At 42.4% G+C, this 24,446-nt stretch overlaps 1 protein-coding gene across 2 annotated transcripts in view; it reads left to right on the top strand.

The window, feature by feature from the left end:
• The window catches only part of PARVB (parvin beta), a 59,433-nt gene extending 38,863 nt beyond the window's left edge, over positions 1–20,570 (top strand). For both annotated transcript variants that reach the window (XM_070947345.1, XM_070947346.1), the window contains exons 5-13: positions 2,766–2,906; positions 4,506–4,621; positions 6,243–6,301; positions 7,858–7,877; positions 9,522–9,583; positions 10,751–10,819; positions 13,920–14,021; positions 17,373–17,445; positions 19,184–20,570. In XM_070947345.1, coding sequence (XP_070803446.1) covers positions 2,766–2,906; positions 4,506–4,621; positions 6,243–6,301; positions 7,858–7,877; positions 9,522–9,583; positions 10,751–10,819; positions 13,920–14,021; positions 17,373–17,445; positions 19,184–19,260 — 719 coding nt within the window. In that variant the 3' untranslated portion in view covers positions 19,261–20,570. The remainder of the gene's footprint in view (positions 1–2,765; positions 2,907–4,505; positions 4,622–6,242; positions 6,302–7,857; positions 7,878–9,521; positions 9,584–10,750; positions 10,820–13,919; positions 14,022–17,372; positions 17,446–19,183) is intronic.
• Positions 20,571–24,446: the final 3,876 nt, after the last annotated feature.

Below are 24,446 nucleotides of genomic sequence, written 5' to 3'. Positions count from 1 at the left end.
AAAACTGGTGCTAATGACCTGAAGGTGGCAACTGAAACTCCCCATTGAGGTCCACATAATTTCTGGAGTATGTTTTGTTTTTTTTAATTTGATTTATATGCCGCCATTCTCCGGAGACTCAGGGCGGCTTACAATGCGTTAAGCAATAGCCTTCATACTTTTGTATATGTATACAAAGTCAGCTTATTGCCCCCACAAACTGGGTCCTCATTTCACCTACCTTAGAAAGGATGGAAGGCTGAGTCAACCTTGAGCCTTGGCGAGATTCTTTTTTTTTTTTTTAAATAATCTTTATTTACATTTTCCATTAAAAACAAAAGAAAAACAACACATCATATAAATAACAAACAAGACATCACAACAACAGCAAACAGAGAAAGAAAAACAAAAAACAAAAAAGCAAGCATACCTATCAGCAGTACCTTAATAACCTAGTATTCGGTACTGTATATATCTATATTATAAACCGGAGAAGACAGAACATCTTGCATACCTTTATAAAACAATTAGGTCTATCTGACTTCACTTTACTTGTATAATATAAGTTTCTCAATAGCTATAATTCCTCATCTAATTTGGGTTATATTTTCCTCTTCTCTAGCTACCTATAGAATTTTTCTCATGATAAACCATGAGCCTGGTGAGATTCGAATTTACAGTAATTGCAGACAGCTGGTGTTAATCACAATGCTTTTAGTCTGCTGAACCACCAGTCCCTTCCTGGTATGTTGTTCCTTGTGTTGATTTTTTGCTGCCGTATTTTCTAGGTCAGGGGGTCAAACGAGCTGGCCATGCTCTCCCCCCCCCCCGGTTTACCAAAGGGGAAAAAAGTTGCGATACATCACATGACGACAATGTGACAACGTGAATTTGACACCCTTGCTCTAGGTTATCTTATAGGACACAGTTCAGCAGCGGGTTTCACATTTTGTTTCTACTGCTTCACCGTGCGTGCTTGCTTCGCACACACACATGCCCGGTTCACACATGCACCTGCCTTCTGCACATGCATCCGGCCTTCCGCGCATGTGCTTTGCTCGTGCGCATGCCTTCCGCACATAGGACCAGCCTCAAAACTGTGCCTAAATTGAATGGCATAGAGTTGGGGCGGGTAGGTAGGTCCACCCGGAATTTCTGCTGTCGGTTTGCCTGAACTGGTCTGAACCAGCTGAATACCACCATTGAGACAGTTGGATCCAGTGTTATTCCAATGTACTTTGTAGATGGGGATTATAGGTGAGTGAGTAGATTTTCAGGGCTTCGTATGCTAGTTTGATGTTAAAGTGGAAGCATGTAGTTATGTTTTGCTGGTGCTGGGAGTGAGTCTCCAGTCAGTGAATAATTTCCCCAAGATTTTAAGATCTTTGGACAGGAGTTGTCTGCTGCCTCCATGTGTTTTTCTTGTTATGGCCAAATCATCAGGGCAACAAGATTTGCATCCCCTTGTTGCTGGCATGTCTGATATAAATACCATATTTTTTGGAGTATAAGATGCTCCGGAGTATAAGACGCACCTTAGTTTTTGGGGAGGAAAATAAGGGGGAAAAAATTCTGCCTCTGCCTACCAGCACCCATCGGTATTCATCTGGCTAGCGTCTGGTCAGTGTGTGAGAGAGTTGAGGGCTGTTTGGAAACTGAAACAGTATTTGCTGTGTGAGCAACAAGGAAGGAGACAGCAAGGAGCCTGGGCGTGGCTTAGTTTAACTGTTCTAAAGCTGCATGCTGTGCTGATCTCTGAAACTAAAACTGAAACTAAACTCCTCTCCTCTGCTTGTGTTTTGCTTGTATTTACTACCACATTGGAAAACCTGCTTTTGGTATTGTATATTTACTTCATGTGTTATAGTATATATAAAGAGAAGTTATTGAATCCTGCTGAATCAGTTACTAACTCTGACAGTCCTTGCAGCAAATAGCGAACAGCCAGTTCAGCTTCAGCACATTATTGCAGCCTGATTCAGCACGAGCAGCTGATTGGCAGGTCGATCGACCTCCTGGAATACCCCCAATCAGCTGTTCCTGGCTGCAGGGATTGCCACAGACCATTGCTGCCTCCGTGCCTCGCATTTTTGGCTACATTCGGTGTATAAGACACATCCAAATTTTCACTCTCTTTGGTTTTGGGGGGGGGGCAGAAGTGCATCTTATACTCCGAAAAATACGGTAAGTTGACTAATGTGGGTGCCATTATAAAGCCTCATGAATCACCACATAATGGAAAGTACCATGCCTTGTGAGCGTCCTTAACTTGCATCACTCAAAATAATACAGACTGTTTTGTGTTTGTGTGAGTGTTAGCAAATGAAGCTTTTCATTCAAAAATTCAATAATAAAAATTGCAAATGTGCACCTGTTTCTAGCTGCCCTAACTCTCCTCTCTAGCAACCACAATTGGGACTGGGAACTCTTGTCGCTAAGTGAAACGGTCACTAATAAACTGTGCTTACAATTTGACTTCCAGTTTCCTTTGGTTTACCAGCCTGGGAAGGTTGTAAATAGAATAAAATAACAGAGTTGGAAGGGACCTTGGAGGTCTTCTAGTCCAACCCCCTACTTAGACAAATGGTTATCCAATCTCTTCTTAAAAACTTTCAGTGTTGGAGCATTTTTAAATGTGAGGATCGTCTGTAAAGTTGCTTTTTCATCACTGTTTTAACTGGAAATGGTCAATAAATGAGGTCTGCGCAGGTAGGGCCAAAGTTGTTGCAAAGACCGCTGCTTTACTTGTAAAATCTTGCTTCTGCTTATCTGTGTTTCCAATCTAGAAAAGCTCGCTGGTTGTAAACTAAATGTGGCTGAAGTGACGCAGTCTGAAATTGGACAGAAACAGAAATTGCAGACTGTGCTGGAAGCTGTCTATGATTTACTTCGACCTCATGGCTGGACGATCAAATGGAGTGTGGACTGTAAGCATCAGCATTTAGCATTTAGCATACAAAAACCCTGTAGCATTTTGTATATGACAACTGCAGTGAGATGCTTATAGGCTCAAAGGGGGAAAGACTCAGCTTTACCCACAATGGACGAACAGATGGTGAAAATAACAGAACTTGCTTCGATGGTCAATTGGCAGCTTTAATTAAGAGAGGAAACATGATCTAAATTTCATGTTGATTGGAAAACCCTTATTGACTTTTGATACAGAAAAAAAAAGAAAAGAAAAAGTATGATGTACGCTTTTGATGTTTAGGGAAAAAATAGATTTTAGAAAAAAATGTAGTAATGTAACCATAAGGCAAGAGGTTAATTTACACTTATAACTTGTACAAGGAAATTGGAACTTGTTTCTTTATGATTTTTTTCTGCACTTTTAGCTTTTTCTTTCCTTATTTGTTTTTCTTTTCTTCTCTCTCTATTCTTAGGTCTTGTTAAGTTTTATTCTTTTTCTTGAAATGTAGATAGATAGATAGATAGATAGATAGATAGATAGATAGATAGATAGACAGACAGACACGATAGATAGATAGATAGATAGATAGATAGATAGATAGATAGATACTGTAGATAGATGATAGATAGATAGATACTGTAGATAGATACGATAGATAGATAGATAGATAGATAGATACTGTAGATAGATGATAGATAGATAGATACTGTAGATAGATACGATAGATAGATAGATGATAGATAGATATACAGTAAATAGATGATAGATTAGATAGATAGATAGATAGATAGATAGATAGATAGATAGATAGATAGATGATAGATACTGTAGATAGATAGATAGAGATAGATACTGTAAATAGATGATAGATTAGATAGATAGATAGATACTGTAAATAGATGATAGATTAGATAGATAGATAGCTACTGTAGATAGATAGATAGATAGATAGATAGATAGATAGATAGATAGATATAGATAGATACTGTAAATAGATGATAGATTAGATAGATAGATAGATAGAAAGAAAGATAGATACTGTAGATAGATAGATAGAGATAGATAGATAGATACTGTAAATAGATGATAGAGATAGATACTGTAAATAGATGATAGATAGAGATAGATAGATACTGTAAATAGATGATAGATTAGATAGATAGATTAGATAGATTAGATAGATAGATTAGATAGATAGATAGATAGATAGATAGATAGATATAGATAGATACTGTAAATAGATGATAGATTAGATAGATAGATAGAAAGAAAGATAGATACTGTAGATAGATAGATAGAGATAGATAGATAGATACTGTAAATAGATGATAGAGATAGATACTGTAAATAGATGATAGATAGAGATAGATAGATACTGTAAATAGATGATAGATTAGATAGATAGATTAGATAGATTAGATAGATAGATTAGATAGATAGATAGATAGATAGATAGATAGATAGATAGATAGATAGATAGATACATGATAGACAGACAGACAGACTGATATAGGTAATCAAACTGTTCCTGGAGTGGAATTAAATAGGCTCCCACCTGAAAACAGCCCAGCCTATTCAAAACTTCCCATGATGACTTCTTGGTTTCCTTCTTCAGTGATCCATGGCAAGAACCTGGTGTCCATCCTCCACCTCCTGGTGGCTTTGGCCATGCATTTCCGGGCTACTATTCGGCTCCCTGAACATGTTTCTGTGCAAGTGGTCGTCGTAAAGGTAGTTACCCAAGAAAGATTTTAAGCTTTTCATGCATGTGTAATTAAGCTATGTGGTACTATAAAAAGAAAACAGTAATAAACCATCACTTCAAATATATTTATTTAAAAAATAATTTTTAAAATACAGACAATGCCACTAGTTTTGGGATAGTGGTGAATATCTGTAGCTCGGGTGTAGGATGAGGATAGAGGTTCGTTCTCCGAGATTGTGGGTTGCTGAATTTTGTTACCAGGCTAGGTAACGTCTTCAGTGGAATTTAGGGGATGTCATTGTCGGTGTTCTTCTGCTTATAAGAACTTTGTGTGGTCAGTAGGTCAGGTGAAGGTCACATTAGATCAGGGTTTTGTGACCCTGTTCCTCTAAGTCAGGGGTGTCAAACTCGATTTCATTGAGGGCCACATCAGGGTTGTGTTTGATGTTGGGGGCCAGGTGGGTGTGGCCAGCTCGACGTCATTCATGTCAGCGGTGTCTGTAGCGGCCTGAGTCCTATGCCAGTGAAAATGGAGTCCCGAGCTCCGTTTTCACTGGCAGAGGATTGCTGGAGGCTGTCGCAGCTGAAAACGGTGGCCCTCTTGACCTCTGTTTTCGCTGACAGAGGCATAGCGGGCTGGTCCTTCACTGTTTCCAGGGTGGCCCTGCGGGCCAGATCTAAGTACCTTGTGGGCCACATATGGCCCACGGGTCTTTAATTTGGCACCCCTGGTCTAAGTAGTGAGTCACCGATCAACAACACATTCTTTTTTGTCTTTGGGGAAATCATTCCCACAATTATAGCTTCATTTTTTTTTTTTGCTTTAATTTATATGCCGCCCTTCTCCGGAGACTCAGGGCGGCTTACAATGCGTTAAGCAATAGCCTTCATACTTTTGTATATTTATAAAGTCAGCTTACTGTCCCCACAATCTGGGTCCTCATTTTACCTACCTTTGAAAGGATGGAAGGCTGAGTCAACCTTAAGCCTGGTGAGATTTGAACTTGCAGTAATTGCAAGCAGCAGATGCTAAAAACAGTGCTTTAGTCCACTGTACTACAGGCTCTCAACTTTTCACTTTTCTACCGCATTTTGTGGACACCCTATCTGTCTGCCTTCCCATCTGTCTGTCTGTCTGCCTGCCTGCCTGCCTGCCTGTCTGTCCGTCCGTCCGTCCGTCCCTCCATCCATCCATCCATCCATCCATCCTGCTATGTTAGCTTTGTGCTGGTGAAGTTTGTTCTTTGGTGTCTTTTCTCTGCTACATTAACAGTGCTGTTACAATAAATGGGCTGTGTCAATCTGCAGAGTTTCTAAAGCTTGTACACCAATGGGGAAGATTAATACACCTTTCTGGTTTGAAAGTTTGCTTCTTATTTAAAGTTCGTCCAGATGTGGGTAAGATTTTTTTTCTTGTTGCTGAAGGCAGAAAAGTGTATCTGGTTAGGTTGTCTCCTGCCTTCAGAGATGTTTAACACTTCTATTAATTCTATCGGTTTGAGATAAAGGAGAACTGACTCTTTTCTAATTCTGCTCCTCTAGTTAGCAAAAAGAACACAATTGCTTTCTTGTAAGGTGTCATTCCTATGCACTTCTTCAGTTACTTCTTCCGGCATTTCATTAGTCCTGACTTTGATTTTCTTCCAGAAGCGAGAAGGGTTACTTCAGACGGCCCATGTGACCGAGGAAATCACTACTACAACTGAGTAAGCTCTGTGTTTTTACTGCTGGGTGCTCTCCATGTTACTTCATTTTGGTTGGCACATAGAATTGTTCTCTGGAATCAGATCAGAAAGTCCCAAAGATGTTTTTTTTCAGGAGGCAACTGGACTTTCTTGTTTTTTCTTTGAGGACGTTTCGCTTCTCATCCAAGAAGCTTCTTCAGCTCTGACAGGATAGTGGGGAACGGAAGGATTTATATTCCTTGCAGACAACTAGTTATTTGCATCCTTTTTGAAGGTCGTTGAAGCCCTTGGAGGTTTATCTGTGTCCTCAGGGTCACCTGAGTAGTGGAAATGGTTCCTGTAGTTCGCAATTTTTTCCTCTGGAAATCCATTCCTACTCCCACACCATTCACCACTCAGGTGACCCTGAGGAATACAGGGTCTGTCCTACTACTTACCTTCGGATAGTTGCAGCCAGGCCTTGCACACCTCAGCCCATTTCTTCTGCCGGCAAGGCTTTTCTGAAGGCCTCTGTAGCCGATAACAGGGCTCCGGATCAATCCAGAGGGCTGTTATCGGCTGCAGATGCCTTCTGGAAAGCCTTGCTCACCTTGCCAAATGAATAAGTTCCTGAAGGCCAAAATAGCAAAAAAGAGGCTGGGGGCAACACGTGCAAATGAGGTGAGTCAGTGGATGACATTCCCCCTGAAAATAAGACCTGGTGCCTTTTTTTGTGGCAAAAAAAATTAAAATAAGACAGGGTGTTATTTTTGTGGAAACACGGGTAGCAAAGCAGACCATTTCAGGCCGTGAGACATAGAGATTAAAGGGGGACTGAAAGGGATGTCTCAAAGAAAGACCTTGGAAATTCATATTATCATTCCATTGATGTGCTAGGAGATTTTACTTTCGTGGTTTTCAATATTCTGATATTTTTTGAGCAGTGATCTCTCTCTGGTCGCCCTCACCTGCTGCTTTCAAACGGAAGAGAGTTTGAGGAGCCATTATAGAAAGTGCCAGAAAGAGCTGTGGAGAGAGAGGTTCAGGGTGGGGGGTGTTCCAGAATTTTCTGGAACAAATCAGAGAAACATGCCGTAGGCCAGGGGTCAGCAACCTGCAGCTCTGGAGCCACATGTGGCTCTTTCAACCCTTTGCTGCAGCTCCCTGTCACTCAAAATATGTGTCACAACCACCAATGTGCGACACCCGCCGGCACATGATTTATTGAGCTTTTCAACCCCCAGTAGGCCAACCATGGATAACCCCAAGAAAAGAAAAGTTTCAAAAGAAAACAGAACATTTAATTGAACTACATACACTAATTTTGTGGCCACTCAAGAAATTGTCAGGCACGAGAAGGGTTTTGTGGCTCCCGGTGTTTTCTTTTCTGTGGGAAATGGGTCCAAATGGCTCTTTGAGTGTTTAAGGTTGCAGACCCCTGCCCTAGGCAATGCGGATAGCGATTCTGTCTAGCTTTGAAAAGCTGTGCAGGCTAAAAACATCCGATGATGAAAAAGAGCCTCTTTGCATGATTCCTTAAGAACTATGAACATTTAGGAAGCCATTAATTATTATTTTTTTTAATTTCTTGTTTCCAGAATGATGATGGGAAGGTTTGGTAAGTAAAAGATTTTAACTTGGAAAACTGAAGTTCTCAAAGAACTGAAATTGTAGCTTAAATTGTAGCTTAAACTCTTCAAGTTTATTATGATTAATGATATGAGATATTTATCATCATAAAATGTTAAGCATTTTGTGTCAAAGCTGACTGTAGTTTTGCTCAGTCCAGTCCAGTTTTCAAGCTGGGGGGGCAATTATCTTTTCTGTTGCATCCTTCCATTTTCTCTAATTTCTGGGCTTCTTAATCAGCATGCTGGCTGGGGAATTCTATGAGCTAAAGTCCACATATCTTAAAGTTGCCAAAGGTTGAGAAACACTGGATTTAAAACCTTGTTCTGCTGCTGGTCTAATCCTGACAAACCTAGGATGCTGTATTGATCCAATTGGAAGATAAGGGTTCCTGGAAAGTGTGGGTGTGTATATATATCTGTGTAGTTTTGTGCTTTATATGTGAGAATGGTTTGTGTGTGCAAGAGAATGACCGCTATTTGAAGTTGTAGAATGAATTGATTTGATATATGGGATGTTACATTTTACAGGCAATTAAATTTAACCAGTAGTTGTTAATTCAAGTAGATGCTTATTTTCCCGGAGTCTGCTGTTTTGTGGACCTGTGGCTTTTGACACATATCTATGTGCACATATCTCTATACACATTGTACACATATAGAAGTATAGTCTTAATACAAATAGATGTGCACGTTTATAAGGAGGAAAAATTTGGTTGGGAAGCAAGGTAGCATATGAGATTTTTGTCTTGTGTTGACGTTTATTTATTCTTTTAGAAAACAATATCATCTTAAATTTTAAACCCTCTTCCTTTTAGATAAACATACCCTGTTTTCCCTAAAATAAGACATCCCCTGATAATAAGCCCAATCGGGCTTTTGAGCGCATGCACTAAAATAAGCCCCCCCCCCTGAAAATAAGCCCTCCCTGAAAATATTTAAACACATGTGCAGCCGGTCCCCTCCATTTCCTCTGGTTTCCTCCACGCGCCCCAAAATAATAAGACCTCCCCAAAAATAAGGCCAAGCGCTTATTTCGGGATTCGAAAAAAATGTAAGACAGGGTCTTATTTTCGGGGAAACACGGTAGCAATAGCAATAGCACTTATATACTGCTTCACAGTGCTTTACAGCCCTCTCTAAGCAGTTTACAGAGTTAGCATATTGCCCCTAACAATCTGAGTTCTCATTTTACCGACCTCAGAAGGATGAAAGGCTGAGTCAGCCTTGAGCCTGGTGAGATTCAATCTGCCAAACTGCTGGCAGTCAGCAGTCAGCAGAAGTAGCCTGCAGTACTGCACTCTAACCACTGCGCCACCGTGGCTAATATACAGGGGTGGATTCTACTTACCTTTACTACCGGTTTTCAGCGGGGCCGTGTGCGCATTCGCTTTGCCCGCGCGCATGCGCAGAAGCATTTTGATGACGTCAGGTCGGTGGGCGGGGCCTCCCACCAGTTTTACTACCGGTTCTATAGAACCGGTGCGAAACGGGGGCAACCCGCCACTGCTCATATACTATGTCTAGTCATGTTTTCATTTTACATTGTGCTACATATAAAAATCGCTATGTATAGTTTTTTCCATTGAATTCTCACTATTTTAACAAACTTTTCTTTTTCTCTTTTAAACCAGAGCGAGATGCCTTTGATACACTCTTTGACCATGCCCCAGATAAATTAAGTGTGGTAAAAAAGGTAAAATTTGTGTTTAATGAGCCTCTTCATTTCTTTTGTTTACTGCGGGATGCTTGGTTCCCTTGGTGCAATGAAAAAGCCAATTTATGCAACTGAATGAAGAATAGGATAGTTAGACTCCTGGGATGCAGTACAGGTAGTCCTTGATTTACAACAGTTTGTTTAGTGACAAAGTTCAAAGTTCAAAGTTACAACGGCACTGACAAATGTGATTTATGACCATTTTTCACAGTTACGACCTTTGACGCATCCCATGATCATGAGATAAAAATTCAGATGCTTGGCAATTGGATCATATTTCTGACCACTTCAGTGTCCCAGGTGGTCACCTGATCCCCTTTTTGTGACCTTCTGACGAGCAAAGTCAATGGGGAAACCCGATTCACTTAACAACCGGATTACTAATTTATCAACTGCAGTGATTCATTTAACAACTGTGGCAAGAAAGGCCGTAACATGAGGCAAAGCTCGCTTAACAAATGCCTAACAACAGAAATTTTGGTCTCAATTATGGTTGTAAGTTGAGGACTACCTGTGTATGACAGCCAAGAACTCAGAATTTAGGTTGCTATTTTAAATAGAATAATATTATCCAGGGTTGAGCTCAGCTTTAGGGTAACCTTGTGCTCAGTGCTGTATCTGTTCATGGGAATAAACATATGGAATATCATTAGACTTCCTCGGCAGTTGTGTGAAACATGTTCCCCTAAATTCCAAATATTATAAATTTTGTACAATCCTCTGTTACAGGTAAACTTCTCCTCCTTCTAATAAAACTGAGAACTGCTGTGCAGGTCTTATCAGATGAATGGAAGGCTTGAATGTTACTTTGAATTCTACCCGTGTTTTCTCAAAAATAAGACCGGATCTTATATTAATTTTTGCTCCAAAAGATGCCTTGGGGCTTATTTTCTGGTTAGGTCTTATTTTCAGGGAAATACGATACTAAAATGCGGGTCCATGTGGCCGACGATCTTAATTGGGGCTTATTTTTAGGGTAGGGCTTATATTACGTTTATCCTGAAAAAACCATGCTCGGGCTTATTTTCCGGTTGGGTCTTATTTTCAGAGAAACACGGTAAATAGTTAAGACACTATTATTTTTTTTAATTGAATATTGGTTGGATATTTATTTCTCTAACCACTGTATTCTTCCTTGCTTTTCAGTCCTTGATCACTTTTGTAAACAAACACTTAAACAAGCTGAATTTGGAGGTGTCGGAATTAGAAAGCCAGGTAAGACTTCTAAGAACAACATTGGATATCTATACTCCAGCTACTTGGACCCGTAATTTAAACAAAAGCTACTGATGGCCCATTTGAAACTATTTTAGTAACTAGCTTATTTTATTGCTTATATCCCCAAATATTGATGGGAGATTATCAGGAGAGTTTTTACCATTTACCACTGAACATTTTTTTGCTTTTAATCTTTCTGCAAAAATAATAATAATAATAATAATAATAATAATAATAATAATAATAATAATAATAATAATAATAATAATAATAATAATAATAGAAAGGTAAAGAGACTATTGAAAAGACTATAGGATGCAGTTAGGGTATTTTGGCAGTAGTGTGGAAGTGGCTTGCCATGGCCTTTTTCCAGAATGCTCTTCTACATCCCAATAGCCCTCTACTGTAGGATTTCCTGGTGGTCTCCCATCCAAATTTTAACTAGGCAGAATTGTGCTGAGCTACCACCTGCTCAACTTGAGACCGTCTTTTGCCACCAATAGCCTCCCACCGACCAGTTCGTTCTCACAGGGAGGGACTACTCAGGGTACCGTCAGTCAAATTATGTCGCCTGGCGACTCCCAGGAGGAGGGCCTTCTCTGTGGGGGCTCCAACCCTTTGGAATGAACTGCCCCCGGAGATACGGAATATCCCTGATCTCCGTGCTTTCCGCCGTGCCCTCAAGACCCTGATGTTCCAACAGGCAGGGCTAAACATACAAACATGCAAATGATTTTTTAAATGTTATCTAATTCTGGGTTTTATTTAATTGACCAAACTAAGTAACAATTTTAATTAGCAATTTTATGATGTTTGTGTGTCTATATTTTTCTTGACTGTACACCGCCTTGAGTCCTACGGGAGAAAGGCGGTATAGAAATACAATAAATAAATAAATAAAATAATAAATAAACTGAAAGGAGAGTTATATGACATAGCATTTGTATCCCCAACCAAACAAAACAAACGCAGCAGGCGATTGTGCGGATGTTTCGCTGTGCATTGTTCCTAACATTCAGTGGAATGTTGTTTATATGAATGTGAGTCCTAAAGATGAACTGTGTCTCTATGGCGTATGGCAACTAGGTATGAGCCAGCCGTGTCTTGCAGTGTCCTGCAGCTACCAGAAAGGCTAATGCAGTCTTAGGTTGCTTCAATAGAGGGATAGTTTCAAGATCATGTGAAGTGATAGTACTTGAAATACTGCATACAGTTCTGGTCATCACGATATGGAAAAAAATTGCTGAGACTCTAAAAACTGAGCAGAGAAGAACAACAAAGCTGACAAAGTTTATGGAAGCTAAACTATATGATGAATGATTGAGGGAACTAATACATCTAGTCCAGGGATACTATTCAGCAGGTTCTGACAGGTTCTGGAGAACCGGTAGCGGAAATTTTGAGTAGTTTGGAGAACCGGCAGATACCACCTCTGGCTGCCCCAGAGTGGGGTGGGGTGTGAATGGAGGTTTTGCAATATCCTTCCCCTGGAGTGGGGTGGGAATGGAGATTTGGCAGTATCCTTCCCCTGCCACGCCCACCAAGCCACGCCCACAGAACCGGTAGTAAAAAAAGTTGGATTTCACCACTGCCCCTGATCCAAAGCACCTGAGGGCAGGATAAGAAATCACGGATGGAAGATCATTAAGGAAAGACCCAACTTAGAACTGAGGAGAAATTTCCTGTCAATGAGAATGATTCATCAGTGGAATGGCTCTGCCTCCAGAAATTGTTGGTGGTCCATCACTGGAGCTTTGCAAGAAAATGGACAGCTATTTGGTAGAAAGAGTCTCCTCTAGAAGACCTCTAAGGTCCCTTCTAATCTATTACTCGGTGTTCTAAGCAAGTACCATTGCACTCTTCAGTATCTGTCAGCTCAAAGGCAAGGTTGGGTGGCTTGAGATCTGAATGAGAATTGATCGATTCCTGGATCACTTGGGAACACTTTGGGAATTCTTCTAGACATCCTCTAAGGCAGGGGTCTGCAACTTTGGCAACTTTAAGACTTGTGGACTTCAACTCCCAGAATTCTGAGAGTTTAATTAATTAAATTTATATTTAATTAATTAAATTTATATGCCGCCCCTCTCCGAAGACTCAGGGCGGCTCACAATACATTTTAAAAAAGAATTATAAAAAGACATTGAAAAATTAAAAACATTAAAAACTCATTCACGCCATTCATGGCCGGATTTCGCCAGATCACAAGAGCGAGATCAACGGCCCCAGGCCTGCCGGAAAAGCCAGATCTTCACTGCTTTTCGGAAGGCCAATAGGGTGGGGATGGTCCGGATCTCAGGAGATAACTGGTTCCAGAGAGCTGGGGCAGCCACAGAGAAGGCCCTCCCCCACGGGCCTGCCAGCCGGCATTGTTTAGCTGACGGGACCCGGAGGAGACCAACTCTGTGGGATCTTACCGGTCGCTGGGAGCTATGCGGCAGAAGGTGATCTCGAAGATAACCTGGCCCTGAGCCATGTAGGGCTTTAAAGGTAATAACCAACACCTTGAATTGTGACCAGAGACCAATAGGGAGCCAGTGCAGCTCGCGGAGAATTGGTGTAATGTGGGTGTACCTAGGGGCACCCATGAAAGCTCGCGCGGCTGCATTCTGGACCAACTGTAGTCTCGGAACACTTTTCAAGGGTAGCCCCATGTAGAGCACGTTGCAATAATCTAACCGTGAGGTGACATGAGTGACTGAGGAGAGCCTCCCGATCCAAGTAGGGTCGCAATTGATGCACCAGGCGAACATGTGCCAAGGTCCCCCTGGCCACAGCTGTCAGATGTTGCTCTAATCTTAGCTGTGAGTCTAGGAGGACACCCAAATTGCGAGCCCGTTCTGAGGGGGACAATTTCTCCCCCCCGAAGTTGAAGTCCACAAGTCTTAAAGTTGCCAAGGTTGGAGACCCCTGCTCTAAGGTTTCCCTCATAAGCTGAAAATTAATAACCAAAACTGTTGAATATTCTGCTCAGACTCAGCCTGGCCAAAATGTCCCCAGTAGAGGTGGTGGCCATGTTGGCTGGAAGATCTTCAGCCCAGTGAAGATCTTCTGCAGCCGTTTGATTCTCATCTTCATATCTGGCCCTTCTTCTCAGTTTGCAGATGGCGTCTACTTGGTGCTACTGATGGGCCTCCTTGAAGATTATTTTGTTCCTCTCCATCACTTCTTCTTAACACCTGAAAGTTTGGATCAGAAGGTGAGCAGTAATCACACCGGGCATTTTATTTATTTATGAAAATCGATGCAACCATATGAATCCCTCTCAGTGACTTCATGCCGCTTATAAGGATAAAAACCCAATATTTATAAAAGCGATACTCTCCCATCCCCCTGAGGACAACAATCAGTGAAGCCATTTGATGAGCTCACACCAGAGGTGGGTTTCAGCAGGTTCTGACCAGTTCTGGAGAACCGGTAGCAGAAATTTTGAGTAGTTCGGAGAACCGGTAGTAAAAATTCTGACTGGCCCCGCCCCTGTCTATTCGCTGCCTCCTGAGTCCCAGATGATTGGGAGGAAATGGGGATTTTACAGTATCCTTCCCCTGGAGTGGGGTGGGAATGGAGATTTTACAGTATCCTTCCCCTGCCACGCCCACCAAGCCACACCCACAGAACCGGTAGTAAAAAATTTTGAAACCCACCACTGGCTCACACCCTTCAGGGGTTCCCAGACCTGTTGGCAAAACCAGCTATTCAGGGCCTTGTGAAAGTGTCAAAGGCAGATACAATCCTTGGTTGTATAAACAGAGGCATAGAATCAAAATCAGGTGAAGTATTAGTTCTGCTTTATAAAGCCTTAGAAAGACCACATCTGGAATACTGCATTCAGTTTTGGTCATCAGATTACAAAAAAGATATTGAAATTTTTTGGGGGGGAAAATTGCAAAGAAGAGCAACTGAGATGATTAAAGGCCTGGAGACTAAAACATGAAGTTGCGAGAATTGGATATGGCCAGTCTAGAGAGAGGAAGGACTAGGAGGGACATGATAGCAGCATTCCAGCATTTGAGGAGCTGCCACAAAGAAGAGGGCGTCAATTTATTTTTCCAAAGCACCAGAAGGCAAGACAAGAAACGATGGATGGAAACTCATCAAGGAGAGAAGCAACCTGGAATTGAGGAGAAACTTCCTAGCAGTGAGGACAATTAACCAATAGAACATCCGCCACTTCAGAGGTGGTGGGTGCTTCATCACTGAAGGTTTTTAAGAAAAGACTGGACAGCCACTTGTCTCAAATTGTATAGGGAGTTGGACTAGAAGACCTCTAAGGTCCCTTCCAGTTCTATTCTGGAAGGGACCTGATTGAAGTGGGGGCCAATCTTATTTCTGTGGATGATGTTCTACACAGGGGAAGCCACCATGAAGAAACCTTTCTTCTTGGACTCATTAGATAGACCTTCTTAGGGGAGGGGATCCATAGCATTCCCTGCCTCCCTACTCTGGTGGGTCAGGTAAGTGTGAGTAAGTAAGTAAGATGAACAACGACACGAGACTCAAGAACAAGACCAAGAAGATAGAAGTAAAGCGGAGAAGGTAGAAGTAAACAGGAGAAGGACTCATGCAGATCTCCCCTGCACAAAACCATGCGAGCCACTGCAGTTTGAACAATGGAAGATTCCTGATACTTTTCAAGGGCAGCCTCATGTAGAGCGTTCAAATGGGGAAGTGTCTAAGAACCTGGGTAACTGTGAGCAGAAATTATTAAGCTAGGAAAGGGCATAACCGGCACACAACCTTCAGTTGCGAAAAGTCCCTCCTGGCCACCACTAGTACCTGCTCTTTGAGCAGGAATTATGAGTCCAGAAGAATCCCCAGATTACATACTGGGTCTAATTGGGGCCGTGACACTCCATCCGAGACCAAAAGTGGCAATTCTGTAGGGACTGAAGAACCTCAAACCCAGAGCCATTCCGTCTTGCCAGGGTTCAGTTTCAGCCCATTTCTTCCCATCCAGTCATTAAAGATTTCCAAGCACCACAAGAGGAAAGTCACAGCATCGCTTAACTCACTGTGGGCTGAGACATGGGTGTCATCAGCATATTGATGATATCTCAGCCCACGGTGGTGCATGATCTCACCCAACGGCTTCATGTAGATGTTAAACAGAAGTTGGAGAAAGTGCCGAGCCCTGCAGGACTCTGCAAAAACAGGAGACCAGGGCTGAACCTCTTGCTTCCTATCGACACTGACTGAGAGCGAGTCCAGAGGAAGGAAGTGAACCAGGACAATATAGACACTCTCCGCTTCCAACTCCTGAAGCCACTCCAGAAGGATACCATGGTTGCTGGAGTCGAAGACTGCCGAGGGCAAGTAGAGGAAGTTTGAATGTACTATCCTCATCCTGATCCTGCCAGAAATTAACAAAGAGCATGACCAATGCTGTTTCCATCCCATAGCCAGGTCTGAACCCTGACTGGAAAGAGTCTAGATCAGGAGTCCCCAATCCTTGGTCCTGGACCAGCACTGGCCACAGCAGAAACCAGACCATGCAACAAAGTGAAGCCCCATCCACGGGATGCACGCAGTACACGAAACTATGGGCCTTCCGGTCCACGGAAGAAACCTCTCTCCGTGGAACCTGTCCCTAGTGCCCAAAGGTTGGGGGCCACTGGTGTAGATAATCCATTTCATCCAGGATTATCTAGAGCTGCCGCAAAGCCACGTTCTCAAAACAACCTTCCAAGACTCTGTCTAGTTATGACACTTTTGTTTTTAAACGGATAGAGCTTCGATTGCATCATTGCTGCTGCCATCTTGACTTTTTTGGACCACGCCCGGTGGACACCTCTGCAAACAGACAGTACATAAGTGGAATGCATTTAGGTGAGCCTAAGTCAACTGATTTTCAACCTTGGGAACTTTTAAGATATGTGGACTTCAACTCCCAGAATTGCTCAGCCCAGAGAATTCTGGGGGTTGAAGTCCACACATCTCCGCGTTCCAACAGTTGAAAAACACCAGCATAAATGAAGAACACAAGGTTGAGCCTCTCCTTGTATTGGGTGCATTCCAGTGGTGGGTTCCTCCCAGTTCGGTCCGGTTCGGCCGAGCCGGTAGCGGTGACGATATGACATCACCAAACCGGTTCTCCCCCCTGCCCTCCCACCCCCCCAACACCCCACGTTATTCTTACTTTTTATTTGGTCCCACCCCCAATCTATTGCTGCCTCCTGAGTCCCAGCTGATGACTAGAGGGGAAAAAACTGTTTAAACTCTTGCCCCGGGGCTTCAAAGGGCCGTCCTACAGCTGATCAGTGTTAAAAGCAAACAAGTGAGTCGGGTCGTAAGTGCGAGGACTGGTCGTAAGTGGGAGGACCTTCAAGAAATGACTCTGACCAGCTAGCCAGGCCCACCTAGTCACATGACCTCCAAGCCACACCCACAAAATAAGCCACGCCCACAGAACTGGTAGTAAAAAAATTTAGAACCCACCCCTGGTGCATTCACTCATGATAGCTGTTGCCTTTTCATAAAATAGGTTACTCAGAAAAGAGTAGCCATTACAAGAATCTAATCACGCCATTATGTTGTCTGATTCCTTCTTCAGGTTCACAATGTCTCTTTTTCTTTTGAGCTGATGCAAGACGCGGGGCTCAAGAAACCAAAAGCGCGACCGGAAGGTATTGCCTGAAGACCTGGAACTGAAGTTCTCAGAAGATAAACTTAAATAAACTAAAATAAACTTAAGACCCTCCATGTCTGGCCAGAGGAGATGAGCAATTGCTTCTTGCAAATGAGAGCAGTATTAAACTCATCCTGCCTGCCCTAATGCCACTAGGAATTTTAAACCCAAAGCATCAAAAGAGCCTTGGTGGAGCAGCGGACTAAAGTGCTGTTAAATAGCACTTAACTGCCAGCTGCCTGCAATTACTGCAAGTTCAAATCTCACCAGGCTCAAGGTTGACTCAGCCTTCCATCCTTCCGAGGTAGGTAAAATGAGGACCCGGATTGTGGGGGCAATAAACTGACTTCGTATAAAAAAGAACACCTCTTAAGGGGGGCCAAAAGCCCTACTAAGCAGGTATATGCAAAAGTATGAAGGCTATTGCTTAATGCATTGTAAGCCGCCCTGAGTCTCCAGAGAAGACCAATTAATCGAACCAATTAATTAATTAATTAATTAATTGCATGTAAACTAAAACTGTGCTATAGGACAGTACTCAGACATCACTAATCATAAAACCTCACCATAAATAAAGCTATTAAATAAAATCCTAAAATATCAAGGTTGCCTATGCTTAACCTTAAAGTGTACTTCATTCCAATAGGAATGTTTAGTATTGAAATGTTTAACTCTATCTGTGCCCCAAGATTATTTTTAGATTAGCACTAAAGATAAAAATTTCACTCTAAGGCTGCCCCCAGATTATTTCTTGCCAGAGAACCCTAATCCTAAATTCACTCTAATGTCAATGGTAACTCTGTGGCGGCGCCCACCCTCTGGAACAACCTCCCCCCAGAGATATGTACAATAACAGACCTCCGGATTTTTCGTCGGGCCCTGAAAACTTATTTATTTCAACTAGCTGGGCTGGCTTGAGTTAAATTTTAAATTGATTTTAAATTGGGTTGCTTTAAATTACGGCCAAAAATATTTAATTATTTTAAATTGCTTTTAAATTTTGTATGTTCTGTTTTTTATTCTGGCTGTTCACCGCCCTGAGTCCTATTGGAGAAGGGCGGTATAGAAATGGAAACAAATAAATAAATAAACTTTTACCCCTAACAAATATCCCCAATCCTAGGATAATTCTGAAACTATCACTGAAATGAACTTTGGATCTCGAGATAGACCAAGCTTGAATTCACCTTGATGCCAACAAGAAGTTTATATAAATATGTTTATATAAACATATATAAACTAGCACTAAAGATAAGACTTTTTCAGTTGCAATTCAAAATCATGTTTTGGTAAAGAAAAGCCACTACTGTCAGGCCTGGAAGCCATCTTTTTCATTGGATCTTCAGGCCTGCCACATTTATTACGACTGTGGGAAACTGGGAGGGGGGATTGTATGGAGCCAGGGTGATATATAGTCATAATAACATTCCTTTCTCAGAGAGTCAAGGACATCTTGCCCTGCACCTGGAGGGCTGGAACTGGGAGGCATCTCCAGTTGGGATGGTGCTTTGATTGGACCATGTGATGGCCATGTGGATGTTGGGGCAGGGACTTGAATTTTCCTTTCGGTGTGGAAAACCTGGAAACTTTCAGATTTGGGTTTTCCCAGATGTGACATTATGACATCTCTAATAAAATGGAACTTTGAGGAACTTCAAGCCTTGGAGTTTTCTTTCGTTGGGGGTGTTACTTGAAACCCTGACAACTACATGTTTTCCTTTTTGTTTCTCCCTTAGATGTTGTCAACCTGGATCTGAAGTCTACTTTGCGGGTTTTATACAACTTGTTCACGAAGTACAAGAACGCAGAGTGACCTGAACTTCTCCAGAGACCGCAAGGGGTGTCCCAGAAAACTGCCTTTGATTTTTCCTTCCTATGTTTTGTTGTCTGTCCAGTCAGTTTCCTAACTTGGTGGCCTTCAGTTGGGTTGGTAGGCAGTTCCCATTATCTGACATGAGTGAGACCGGTTCAAGAATGAAAGCTGTTGTCCAATAATCTGGACGCTAACCAGGTTAGGGATGGCAGGTTTCTGTTTGTTTGTTTTTTTGTGTTATAAACCCTCTGTACTTTGAGCCCACAGCTTGCCTTTGGAAATGATTTTTTTCTCCCTGGAAATATCTACCGTACTTTTCGGAGTATAAGACACACTTTTCCCCCCCCTAAAAGAGGGTGGAAATGTTGGTGTGTCTTATACACTGAATACAGCCATTTTTGGCCTCCCGAAACCTCGCCCCACGGGTCCCATTTTCACCAAAAACGGGCCCAATTTTCACAAAAACAGTGCGTGCAGAGGGTTTGGGAGGCCTGCAGAGTGTTCCCGGGGGTTGGGGACGGCAAAAAACGCGATGCGTGGGGGGTTTGGGAGGCCAAAAATGGCCCCGTTTTTCACAAAAACGGTGCACACAGAAGGTTTGGGAGGCCTGCAGAGTGGTCCTGGGGGTTGGGGAGGGCAAAAACTATTTTTTTTTCTTGTTTTCCTCTTCGAAAACTCGGTGCATCTTATAGTCCGAAAAATACGGTATGTTCTGCTTTAGTCTTCTGCAGAACTGTTGCTTACAGTCTTCCCTGTTGAGCCATAGTTGCTCAAGTATTCTAACTGATTCCAATAATGGGGTCGCAAACTGGCCAGGCATTGTTGAGAAGAAAGTGCCGTGTCTGGAAGTTGGCATAGGTTCAGTCTGAGCTCCAAATCTCAACTTCTGCAGTGAACATGCTTGACTCCCATCACCTTGGTAGTATAATGGAAACAACACGACCTTCCTAGCAAGGTCATTGTAGGGCTTGTGCAAGGCGAAAGCTTATAGGAATGCTAATTGTGGTGTGAGCTGGTTTTTAAAAATGTGTTCTGGATGAGAATGACAGTGGTCAATTTGTGGAAGGAGAGCTCCTGTTTTCCAGATTTTCCAGGAGTAATTCTGTGTCCTTTTCGCCCTGATTTAGGCACATCTAGGCTTCCTTTTCATATTTCGGGAGCGGTGATCTAAGGCTGTTTTCTAAATCTATGACTGCATTGCTTCCCTTTTGATATCACCTATCCCATGACCTCACTCCGTATATATATTGTACATCTCGGATGGCATAAGTTGCCCGTTTTGAATAAAATAAAACCTTTTCTGATGAAAATTCTGGGTGTGTAGAGTTGTCGGTTCCCACAAAGCTTGCTTTGCAGATGGGGATTCCTCATTAAGACAGAGATTGGTGGCCTGCAAAGGAAGGATAACCTTTCATCTTAAAATAATGCACTCTTGTTAGCCTCAGAAAAAGGAGTGGACTTGTAACTCTTTGCAATCTGCGGTTCAGACTTTCTCTTCTTAAAAATGGATTAAACATGCACCACAAACTTTCCGTAAAGAGGCTTCTTGAACTAAGTCAGTAGCAACATTCTTGCAAGGTAGGTTGGTCTGAGAGAAAGTGACTGGGCCAAAATCATGTTGTATGGGACTTGAACATGGCTCTGCCTACTCCAAAGTCGTCATACTCAGATGTGATATTCAGCCGGCTTGAACCAGTTCAGGCGAACCGGTAGGCCCACCCACCCGTCCTGGCTCTATGCTATCCTATTTAGAGATGTTTTTGAGGCCGGGTGCATGCACGGAAGGCCACGCACATGTGTGGAAGGCGCATGTGTGAAGTGACCATGTGCACGCGGGGTGAACCAGTGTGACAAAATGTGAAACCCACTGCTGGTCATACTGCTCTCCTTCAAATAATCCAGGAATGAGAAACATTGTTTCGGCAACTCAAAACAGTGGCTAAGACACTGTGTTTGTCGATCGAAAGGTCGGTAGTTCAGCGGTTCGAATCCCTAGTGCCGCGTAACGGGGTGAGCTCCCGTTACTTGTCCCAGCTTCTGCCAACCTAGCAGTTCGAAAGCACGTAAAAAAATGCAAGTAGAAAAATAGGGGCCACTTTTGATGGGAAGGTAACAGCGTTCCGTGCGCCTTTGGCGTTTAGTCATGCCAGCCACATGACCACGGAGACGTCTTCGGACAGCGCTGGCCCTTCGGCTTGAAACAGAGATGAGCACCGCCCTCCTAGAGCCGGGAACAACTAGCACATATGTGCAAGGGGAACCTTTACCTTATACAATAGGGAAGTGCAGTTTTTTCTATTTGATTTTTATTTTTTTAAGTGTTCTTTTTATGAAAGGCTTTAAAGAAAATATTAACAAAAATGTGTAAAATGAATAAAATGTAGAATGCAAATAGTGGACTGTGGGTAAGCAAATAGAATAGAAAAAACACTATTTTCCAATAACGGATACAATTATAATAAACCTATTTCTTCGAAGAAAAAGAAAATCCCTGTTAAACTATAAAAAAGCCTGCTTATCGTGGCATAAATTATTAACTCACCCTGTAAAGTATAATGAAATGAATCAATACTAGCAATTTAATTTTCCAGAAAGTTGAGTTATAGACTCGGTGTAGAAAAATCTAATTTGGGTATAGTACAGAACCACATGTTCAATTATACTCAAGGAATTGCTTCCAATTAGGATTTAATGTGATGTTGAATTTATTTTTTTAATCGTATTTGATGCTTTCAGATGGTGTTTATCAATCTTGGCAACTAAGACATGTGAATCTCAACTCCCAGAATTCCCAAGCCAACATTCATCTCAAAAGTTGCCAAGTTTTAGAAATGCTACTTTATGGAGTTGGAGGACGATTTGTCTCCCCCAAAAGACACCTTTTCTTCTTACCAAATGTTGGCTTTGGTTCTCAGGTTACTGATATGATTGGTCTCGGCTTCTCGTAGCCCGCGATCACCAAGACACAGGAATCACACGTGGTTTGCTCAGTGAGGTATCCTGGTTTATTAGTGACTACAGCTCGTTGTGAAGCCGGAATGCAAAGCAATGCAAAGACGCGGCTATCGCACGCCAGCCGCAGCGTCTTATTATAGAGCCAGCCTAACTCTGGTCAGCTGGGTGCTTTCAAATTCCCCGCTGCTCCAGGCGCACAGGAGTGATGTCATCATTGCCAGTCTGGTAGGTATTGCCGCTGGCCGCCCGGCTCTGCTCTCACAGGTCCCTTTCGCGGCTCGTGCTAAACCCCCCTCCCCGTGCTCCAAGACACCTAGTCGCAAGTCTAACCCCATCACCAGCATCTCATGCCTCCCGCACCCACAACCGCCCCCAGAAGGCTGCTGTATTCATGGTGTTCATGACCATGGTGTCGAGTGCTGCTTGACGCTCGACAATTGGAATATCTATGGAGATTCTCAGTCATCCAGGTCATGGGTGTCCCAAAAGTGCTTTTTCAAGAAGCAACTGGACTTTTTGGTTTTTCTTTGAAGACGCTTCGCATCTCATCCTGGATAAGAAGCAAAACGTCTTCAAAGAAAAACCAGAAAGCCCAGTTGCCTCTTGAAGAAGCACCTTTGGGACAGATATGTTCAGAAGTTATAATCTGCATGGCTGGTACTGTTCGCTTGGGGAATGGATGCTGTGGAGACATCGTTTCTCCTGTTGTAGGCTTCCTGAGTCATTAAAACACACGAGTAGTCCCAAAAACCTCTTTTATTGCAACAGCTGTGAATTACGTTCATTCACAGCTGAGTCTCAATTAGTTGCAAAAAGTCCTTCGGGAGAAGTCCGTCAGGATAATCACCAATCTTGATCTCCCTTGACACCAGGGGTGAAATGCTCCCAGTTTGGACCGGATCAAGCGATCCGGTAGCGATTGTGGCAGGTGGTTTGGAGAACCGGTAGTGATGGCGGTGTGAGGCTCCGCCCACCCGCCCGGGTGTCGTTACTTCCTGCATTTAAAAGGTAAAAAAAAAGGCTCTGACGATTGCACGCCACAGCTGTAATCGTCAGAGCCTTTTTTTAACCTTTTAAAAGGATTTTTTTTACAACCTATTCGACTGATTGTAATTATACAAAATAATTGTATTATTTGTTTTATGTTGGTGAAATAATGAAAAACCGTAAGGAGTGGAATGGGTGTTTTGTCTCTAGGCTTTTCTGGAACAATATATCTCTATCCATGGCAATTTGCATGACTAGATCTAACTTGAATTGTACTGCAGACGCTGGTGAAAAAATAGAACGGGGACGTTTCCCCAATTATTTCTAATACAAATATGTGCAAACAGTTTTTTTTTTAAAAAAATACCCCTGAAATTTCTTGCAACAATAACTTTTTTTTTTTTAATTAAATTTATATACCACCCTACTACCGAAGGACTCAGGACGGTGAACAGGCACAAAATAAAATACATCGATACTTAGAAACATAATTAAAACCAGATTAAATAATTTAGCCCGAGACAATTAAAAAATCCCAATAATTTAAAACAGATTAAAATTTCGATTTAAAAGAATTTTAAAACAGGGGAGAAAATTAGGCCAGGCCTAATTTATACTAATCAGTATACTAATGTATACTGATACTTAGGGGCAACCAGTGGTGGAATTCAAATTTTTTTACTACCGGTTCTGTGGGCATGGCTTGGTGGGCGTGGTGTGGTGTGGCTTGGTGGGCGTGGCTTGGTGGGTGTGGCAGGGGAAGGATACTGCAAAATCTCCATTCCCACCACACTCGGGGGCCAGCCAGAGGTGGTATTTGCCAGTTCTCCGAACTACTCAAAATTTCCGCTACCGGTTCTCCAGAACCTGCTGAATAGCACCCTTGGGGGGGGGGGCAACCAACATTTATTGTAGTCCTAAAAGTCAGGGTTTCACTCTGAAAACAGGAAGCAGACACATGAAAACGAAAACCGCATCTTGAGTGAGAAAGCGAACAAGCCAGGACATTAAAAGTTTGGCTTTGAAAGGAAGAGGTGATGGGTACTTAGATTTCTATAGCAACCTTTTCTGTTTGTACCTGTTTAAGAGGGTGTTGAGCCCAGATGGTGATGTAATTTCCTTTTGGTTTTGCAAATATCCAAGCTTCACATTAGAAACTCAAGAAAACAAGGAAGTTACATTTTTTTCAGTTGACTAAGGGAACACCCCCCCCCCCATTTGTATTTCTTGATGATGTCTGCAAA

The sequence above is a fragment of the Pituophis catenifer genome, unplaced genomic scaffold (assembly GCF_029215685.1).
Source record: "Pituophis catenifer annectens isolate HBS135680 unplaced genomic scaffold, rPitCat1.0.hap2 SCAF_7, whole genome shotgun sequence".
NCBI classification, from domain to species: Eukaryota; Metazoa; Chordata; class Lepidosauria; order Squamata; family Colubridae; genus Pituophis; species Pituophis catenifer.
The sequence above is the reverse complement of the archived record's forward strand: the minus strand, read 5'-3'. Positions and strand labels throughout refer to the sequence as shown.